This window comes from Perognathus longimembris, chromosome 1 (assembly GCF_023159225.1).
Source record: "Perognathus longimembris pacificus isolate PPM17 chromosome 1, ASM2315922v1, whole genome shotgun sequence".
Taxonomy (NCBI): Eukaryota; Metazoa; Chordata; class Mammalia; order Rodentia; family Heteromyidae; genus Perognathus; species Perognathus longimembris.
In genome coordinates, this window is record NC_063161.1 from 161,368,582 (window position 1) to 161,377,015 (window position 8,434).

The window sequence follows — 8,434 nt, forward strand, 5'->3', positions numbered from 1 at the left end:
GCGCGCTTCCGGCGCGCGGGCGGAAGCGGCGGCCGGGGGCTGCGAGCGGCGGCGGCGGCGGCGGCGGCGGGCGACGGCGCAGCGGCCGGCCATGGCGCCGCGGCCGGGCTAGGCGGGCGCGGCGATGTCGGGCTACGCGCGCCGGCCGGGCGCGCCCCCGCTGTCCCGGGCCCGGAGCCTCGTCCTTCCCGACGGTGAGGGCCCGCGGGGCCGGCGGGGGGGCCGGGGGGGGGGCCGGGCCCGGGCGGCCCGCGGTGAAGCCGCTCTCGTTGTCGCTTACAGCTCCTGCGTTCTATGAGCGCCGGTCTTGTCTCCCCCAGCTAGACTGTGAGCGCCCCCATGGCGGGGACCTGCACCCCCACTTCTTCGGCATTCGGCCGACGTTTATGTGCTATGTGCCCAGCCCGGTGCTGGCTTCCGTGGGAGACACAGGTGAGAGTCGGGGCGCCGGCCGCCCGGGGCCGCGCCAGTGAGCCCGGGGCGCGCGCGGAGCGCCGGGCCGGGCCGCCGGACCCGGCGCCGCCCAGCTCTCGTCGGGCCCGGGAGCCCCTCCCCACAGCCGGCCCCGGCGCCGGAAAGTCGGTGCCCCAGGCGCTCGGAGGCCCCCGGGCCACCGGGTGCGGGATGAGGGCCGGGAACCTCCAACTCTCCGGAGTTGGGAGACCGCTGGCGAGGCGCCTGGCAGCCGGCGAGGCAGAGCTAGCTCATCCCGTTCAGCTAGGCAGCTACTCTGCCAGCACCGGTGCAGGTGGGTAGGTGGTTAGGTCAGGGGCTGGGCTAGTTCCGGAGCATTCGGACAGGCCAGTGGTTGTGTGTCACTACCGCACACACGCACGCTCGCACACACAATGGCTTTTGGACAGTCCAGCTGTGTGTGTCTAGTGTGCGCACACAGGCGTTCGGACTATCCAGCTGTGAGTCTCTAGCATGCACACACACAAACACAGGCACCATAACCTACTGGAGGCAATCTTCACAGCCCCAGACACCAGGACCCTTCACTGGGAGCCAGGTCACCTACCTGGACAGGAGTCCTGGGCTTGTCCCTTAAGTTCCTCAGTGAGAATCACTGCAGAGATTCCACCGTTTCCCCAAAAAACTACCGGTGTATAATGTCCCCTGTGATCACGGTGGGGTAATGATGTCTCTTTACAGATTTTGGCTATGGAAAGGGGAAATGTACTAAGCAAGGTCCAGCAGGAGCCCATGAGACACGTTTTGGAGGTAGAGTAGTTCAGTGATCCTTTCTTTCTCTCTTTATCCACCACACGGTGCCGGTCATACGTCCTGCAGAGGAAGCAGTTGACTTGACAGGATAGGAGTGTACCTTAAGCCCCAAAGAGCAAGTACAAGTAGAACCCCAGGCATTGCACCCTGACCCAGGGAGCAGAAGGTGAAGGGCAGAAGAATATAGATGTGGGTATGTCCAGGAAGGGGGAAGTTCTAGCAGAGGGCAGGCCCGAAGCCCACTTTACCCAGGTTGGCATGCGTGCCAGAGGACCCAAATGTGGTGAGGTGTAGGGAGAGGCTGAGGAAGTTCACTTAGTTACCTGTGTGGGAAGGTGGGTCACTGCGGGGCTTCCAGGCCCCAGCTCATGGTGCCTTCAGCCCAGCGATGAGAAAAGACTCCAGGGATTGTCTGGAGTGAAGCTCAGTCGTAGAATGGTTACCTAGCTGTGTAAGGTCCTGGCACCACAAGAAAACAGGAGGCATAGCTGGGTCACCCTAGCCCTGGCGGGAAGCACCCACAAAGACCACAGTCTAGGCCAGCCTGGACAAGAAGGGAGACCTCATCTCAAAGACAGCCACACCTTCAAGGCTCAAGCAGGGGAGCACTTGTCTAACAAGCCTGCGTCCAAACCCAAGTACTGCCGAGAAAGGGGACGGGGTGACACCGAAGCGTTCCCCTCGGGACTGAGACGTGGCAAGGAGGCAGGTGCATGTACGCTCTGTGTACGCTCTGGCCCCTTAGGGAGCAGGGTTGTTTCCCCTTGTCTCTTGAGTCACAGTGAAACGGTGGTGGTGGCATCTGCAAGGACATGCTAGGCTCTGGGAGGGATAAACAGGACAGTTCCCCTTAGCTGTCTTCATGACACCCATTTCAGATGACAAGCTTGAAGACCTTGAAGAAGCAAACCCATTCTCCTTTAAGGAGTTTCTGAAAACCAAGAACCTCGGCTTATCGAAAGAGGACACAGCCAACAGTAGAACTTACCCAAAGGTAGGTGTTGAAGATGTGTGTTTGGTAGCTTTAGAGGACGCCCCTGTAGCCTGCAGTCTTGGAGTGCAGTGGAAGCGGGGAGCAAAGCTAGGCAGCTCTCACATTCGTGGAGAAGCTCTGCTGGCTTAGGGGCGCAGCTGTGTGGCCCCTTTGGGGTAGACGACACGGGGATTCCTTTGGCACCAGGCTGCACGTGAAAAAGGGTAGGGGGTGGCTTCCAGGTGGCAGCATTTGTCCCCCTTGTTTCTAGGAGACCTCGAGGCACACACTGGGTCTGGACCACAGCTCCTCCAACCCCCAGACCATGGGATATGGCTTGGAATATCAGCAGCCATTTTTTGAAGACCCCACGGGGGCTGGGGACCTCCTGGATGAAGAGGAAGACGAGGACGATGGGTGGAACGGGGCCTATATGCCATCTGCTGTGGAGCAGACGCACTCATCCAGGCCCACCACCAGCACCTCGCCCTGCGCCACCTACCTGTCCTTCTTCTCCACCCCGTCGGAACTGGTCGGGCCCGAGTCGCTGCCCCCGTGGACTCTGAGTGACACAGACTCACGGGTCTCGCCAGCATCTCCAGCAGGGAGTCCTAACACAGACTTTGCGGCCCACGGGGAGTCCCTCGGAGACAGACACCTGCGGACCCTGCAGATAAGTTATGAAGCAGTAAGTGAGGCCGTGTGGGGCTGGCGTGGAGCCCAGGTTTGAGCGGCAATCTCCCAGAGGAGACTGGGAGATCGTCCTGCTTCCTGGGTGGGTGGGCTCCACGCACAGGGCAGATGTTCACAGGACATCTGGTGCACACTGGAGGCGTGGCTCAGTGCCAGAGCATTTTCTTAGCATTCAGGAGGCCCTGGGTGCAACCCCCAGCACTGAAAAAGAAAATAAAACAAGCTGGGAGCTGGTGGCGCACACCTGTCATCCTAGCTGCTCAGAAGGCTGAGATCTGAGGATCGCAGTTCAAAGGCCGGGAAAGGAAAGCCCGTGAGACTCTTACCTCCAATTAACCACCAGAAAGCTGTGTTCAGAGGTGGTGCTGTGGCTCAAAGTGGTAAAGCGCTACTAGCCTTGAGTGAAAAAGCTCAGGGACCGCTCCCAGGCCCTGAGTCCAATTTCTCCACGGGAAGGGCTACCTCAGACTGGTTTGAGTGCTGAGGGTTGGGAGCTGGCCCGCGGGTGGCTCGGGTTATTAGAAGAGGATGAGTGGGTGCCGTGGACATTTTGGTGAGCATCCTAAATGAAGCGGCGTTCACAGTGACAGTTGCTATGAGAAGAGAAGGTTCGTCTCTCTAAGTATGCTCTCATTGATCTGGGACATCTCTGTGTATCAGGGTCACGGCTCACTGCCGTGGCAATGCTCTGTCTCATTAAACCAGGCGTGGTGGCACGTACCTGTAATCGCTACACAGGAGGCACCAGCTAGTAGGAACATGGCCCTAGAGCCAGCCACACTTAGAAATGTGAGCCCTGCCAGGCACCGGGAACTCACCCCTGTAATCCTACTCCGGAGACTGAGATCTGAGGATTGTGGTTTGAAGCCAGCCCAGGCTTACCTCCAATGAGGCAGCAAAAAGCCAGAAGTGAAACTATGGCTCAAGTGGTAGAGCACCAACCTTGAAGTGATGAGGCTAAGGAACAGTGCCCAGGTCCTGAGTTCAAGACCCAGGACTGGCATCAAAAAAAAAACCAAAGCTCCCTACCAAAAATAGAGCCATAAAGCATAATAAGGTTCAAGTGGTAGAACACCTGCCTAGCAAACACAAGACCCTGAGTTCAAATCCTGGGGAAAGATATTTCTGCAGGGGAGGCGGGGGTGGTTCAGTAAGGAGATTGCTTACCTCACCCGCACAGGGCTCTGGGTTCCATTCCTAGCACCAAAAAAAAAAGGTGTGAGGCTCAATGACATATTCTTTTTTTTTTCTTTTTTGCCAGTCCTGGGGCTTGGACTCAGTGCCTGAGCACTGTCCCTGGCTTCTTTTTGCTCAAGGCTAGCACTCTGCCACTTGAGCCACAGCGCCTCTTCTGGCCATTTTCTGTATATGTGGTGCTGGGGAATTGAACCCAGGGCCTCATCTATACGGGGCAAGCACTCTTGCCACTAGGCCACATCCCCAGCCCCCAATGACATATTCTTGAGTGAGGCATACTGGGCTTTTTAATCAGGATTTTCTTTCTCTGCAGTTGAAGGATGAAAATTCTAAGCTAAGAAGAAAGCTGAATGAGGTTCAGAGCTTCTCTGAAAGCCAAACAGAAATGTATGTAAGCTTTTAGTCAGGAGTGACCCTAACTCTGCTATCACGGAGGGAACCTGGTTTCTAAATGATGACGTTCCCAGGGCTACCCTGTATATCTTTAATCCTCTTTAAGCATTGGACCCAAGTCAGCACAACTCCTGGGATCCACAGCTCCAGACAGCCCCATTTCTTCTGTCGGGACTCCACCCAGCACTGTGGACTGAGAGCCTCCGCTGCCTCACCTCTGCTGGAGGCTCAGCTCTCCCCATAGGTTCTCAGGGTGTTTCAGCCACTGACTGAGTTAAAATGCTTTTAAAAGTGTCCTTGAAAGTGATGGCATGAACTCAAGAGACCTTTCCTTTACTAAGGGTGAGGACGCTTGAGCGGAAGTTGGAGGCAAAGATGATCAAGGAGGAGAGTGACTTCCATGACCTGGAGTCGGTGGTCCAGCAAGTAGAGCAGAACCTCGAACTGATGACCGTACGGAGGGGCTCTACTTGGGGCTAGCCAGCTGGGCAGGGCGCACCTAGAAGGGGCCCCTCTGTGTCCAGTGCGTGGCTGTCTGGTGAACCCCGTCCCTTGGCATTGCGGGTACTCTCTACCCCAGGGTGGGTGGTTGTGAGGCTGATAGTGAGCAGAGGCAGTGCCCGGGGGCTGGGGATAGGTGTCCTGGGGGCTCTGGCTGTGGAGGTGGGGCCGGGGAAGGACGGCAGAAGCCGGCTGCTCTCTGCATCAGGGTAATACGCCACCTGTACTGAGGCTGTGTCAGTGATGATGTTTGTGTTTATTTTTTGGGCAACAGAAACGAGCTGTAAAGGCAGAAAATCATGTCATGAAGCTAAAGCAAGAAATAAACTTGCTCCAGGTAAACAGAAAAAGATCTTAAATGTTTACTTTTCATCCCTGAAGCCATGTACATGTGAGTTCAAGAAAAAGATTTGAGCCAGTTGCTGGTGGCTCACACCTATAATCTCAGGAGGCTGAGATCTGAGGATCCCCATCCGAAGCCAGCCTGGGCAGGAAAGTCCATGAGACTTATTTCCAATGAAAAGCGGAAGTGGAGCTGTGGCTCAAAGTGGTAGAGCACCAGCCTTGAGCACAAACGCTCAAGGAAAGTGCCCAAACCCTGAGTTCAAGCCCCACAACCAACAAAAAAGAAAAAGATGGCTGGGAATGTGGCTCTGTGGTAGAATGCTCATCTAGCATGCATGAAGCCCTGGGTTCAATTCCTCAGCACCACATAAACAGAAAAAGCTGGAAGTGGCGCTGTGGCTCGAGCGGTAGAGGGCTAGCCTTGAGCAAAAGAAGCCAGGGACAGTGCTCAGGCCCTGAGTTCAATCCCTAGGACTGACACAAACAAAAAACAAAAAAAAAAGATAGGCACCCAGCATGAAGGCACATGTCAGGGAGGCTAGAGTCAGGTGATGGCCAAATTTGGGGCTGGTCTGGGCAGTTTGGTGGGTCCCTGTGTCAAAAATGTTAAACGGCAAAAGGAGTAGGGATGTAGTTCATTGGCCGAGAAAAGCACTTGCCTAGACTCCCATTGGGTTTGCCCCATGCCTGCTAAAGCTTTGCGTCTGTTTGGGCCTGAAGCAAAGGGATCCCTGTGTGGGGTCATGGTGGAGTATGTACTTACAGGAACTCCCCACGTCTTAGAGCCAGGTGCTTAGTACATTCTGGGGTTTAGTACATGCTTGTGTCTGGAATGTAAGCCCCTCCCTTGGGAGAATCCTTAGTAGGCACGAGCGTCTGTCCTGAGGCGGTGCCAGTCCCATGGCCAAGTCCTTGTCTCCACCAAGGGAAACCTCAGTTTCCAGGTGGATTGACTCATGGTACTGACAACCCCCCTCCCCCCCAGGCCCAGATCTCCAACTTCAAGCGGGAAAACGAAGCCCTGCGGTCAGGCCAAGGCGCCAGCCTGACAGTGGTGAAGCAGAACACCGATGTAGCTCTGCAGAACCTCCGTGTGGTCATGAACAGTGCACATGCATCCATAAAGTGAGTGGCGGGGGCTGAGAACCCTGTGGCAGGTGATGGGCAAGGTTGGCATGCGATTCTGGGGGGGTACCTGGGCTCTGCAGTCCATAACTGCACTGGGGAGCTCAGTGGTTGGTCCTATTCACCTACCGTGTCCTGCTCTCGGCAGCCAGGCAGCTTTTGCTTATGCCAATAGGAGGGCTTGAACTCAGGGCCTAGGCCCTGTCCCTTAGCATTTTCACTCAAGGCTGGCACTCTATTACTTAGAGCCATAGCTCCACTTCTGGCTTTTTGGTGATTAATTGGAGATAAAGAATATCCTGGACTTTCCTGCCCAGGTTGACCTTTGATCCTTAAGTCTCAACCTCCAGAGTAGCCAAGATTACAGATGTGAGCTACCAAAGGTTCTGAATACAGGGAATAATAATAGTTTCCCTCCTATTATGAGAACCAGGGGCACTCGTAGAAGACTCTGGGCACTGTCACTTGCTGCCATTATCGATGATGATAAAGATACAGGCTTGATGTGATACAGGTGTATCCTGATAAACCTATGGGAAGTTGAGGGCACCCTATGTAATAAGCATATTGGGCAGATCTCACCCACTAAGCACACAGAGCTCAGCGTGCCCTCAGTCAGGATGGCCGTGGCGCCTGGGCGCCCCAGGCATCTTAGCAGGCTGTGCCACACATGGCCTGGGGAAAGATCACTTGCCTTTCTGTTCCTGAGGAATTGTGGCTTCCTCCCAATTGTGAATTGGGGCCAGACGCCCCTGTCTGGGCTGAGCATGGCATAGCGGCAGTGCCGACCAGCACATCAGCACTGGTGGGTAATAGAACCATGTTCCTGCTGGCTGAGCCCCAGTGAACTCAAGGGTTTCCCCTCTGGAACCCCATCGCTGTAGTCTTTCTGTTGTTGAACAGTTGCAGTAACCGCTCCCAATATGTTTTTCCATTTTAGGCAGCTGGTTTCTGGAGCAGAAACATTGAATCTTGTTGCTGAAATCCTTAAATCTATAGACAGAATTTCTGAAATTAAAGATGGGGAGGAGAACTCTTGAGAACCACTAGCTGCTTCCAGCCCCCAGGTGTGTGTGTGTGTGTGCCGAGATCGCCACTGCACCCCTCTCTATGCAGCCTTCACCCAAAGTGTTATCACGAGACGCTGACTTCATGACCTAAATGAGTATTTATTATTGGTCACCTGCAACTGGAGCAGCTCCTGTCAGTTTATGTGGAGTGCCTCTTGGTGATGTTTGCACTGTCTTATAGATGCAATAACCTATTGAAACGTTTACAAAATCCAGCAATTTTTTAATTTTAAATATGAAAGCAGCACTGAGCTAATAACTTGTTTCTTTTACCATCTCAGAACATGAACTGTATGAGAAGCTCACTCCTCAGCCTTGATTTTACAAGCTATTGCAGAGATGAGCAGCCTGGTTAGGGACTTGTGTCTGTGTGATCACTCGGTGCCCCACTGAGCGACAACTCTCTGTAGATTCCACAGGGCAGCTCCTGCAATCTGTGGCCCCAGCGCAGAGGTACCACTGAGCAGATGACCACAGGGACTGAGGTCATGATATTCCACATTGTGAAGCTGTCTTGCCACTGAGCTTTCAAGGACGAAATAGATAGTTTAATTCAGGAAAGCTGATTGTGGCTAGAAATTTTGGTATGGGCCATTTTGTGCAATGAGAACTCAAGTTAGAGCAAATGCAGGCCTCCGGGGTGGTGCCGGGTCTCCAGGCTCACTGTCACTACTTCCCCAAGCGGGGAAGACACAAGAACCATCCGTGCCTTTTTGGCTATTTCCTTATCGATGTTACATTTTTAAAAGTTCCTTTCCCTTCCTGTTCAGATTGACAGCTTTCTGTTTAAATAAATCCTGAAGTTCACATACATCACCTTTTCACTGTGGCTTGGCTGTTTCTTCATGCTCAAGAGCCACGCAGGCTTCTGTAACGACCCGCAATCTGCATCATCCCTCCTGGCATGCCC

At 54.5% G+C, this 8,434-nt stretch overlaps 1 protein-coding gene across 4 annotated transcripts; it reads left to right on the plus strand.

Annotated features, from left to right (window-relative positions):
• Nucleotides 1-28: 28 nt before the first annotated feature.
• Entr1 (endosome associated trafficking regulator 1) lies at nucleotides 29-8,340 on the plus strand. Of its 4 annotated transcripts, XM_048345939.1 has the most exons (10): nucleotides 29-194; nucleotides 283-432; nucleotides 1,156-1,224; nucleotides 2,106-2,221; nucleotides 2,472-2,888; nucleotides 4,404-4,477; nucleotides 4,825-4,936; nucleotides 5,259-5,321; nucleotides 6,315-6,454; nucleotides 7,395-8,340. In XM_048345939.1, the coding sequence occupies exons 1-10, from the start codon at nucleotides 125-127 to the stop codon at nucleotides 7,492-7,494; spliced, it is 1,311 nt and encodes a 436-aa protein (XP_048201896.1). In that variant the 5' UTR covers nucleotides 29-124; the 3' UTR covers nucleotides 7,495-8,340. The 4 variants fall into 4 exon arrangements, with proteins under 4 accessions (XP_048201896.1, XP_048201900.1, XP_048201906.1 ...); XM_048345943.1 differs by lacking the exon at nucleotides 1,156-1,224 and having other exon boundaries at nucleotides 30-194; XM_048345949.1 differs by lacking the exon at nucleotides 283-432 and having other exon boundaries at nucleotides 30-194.
• Nucleotides 8,341-8,434: the final 94 nt, after the last annotated feature.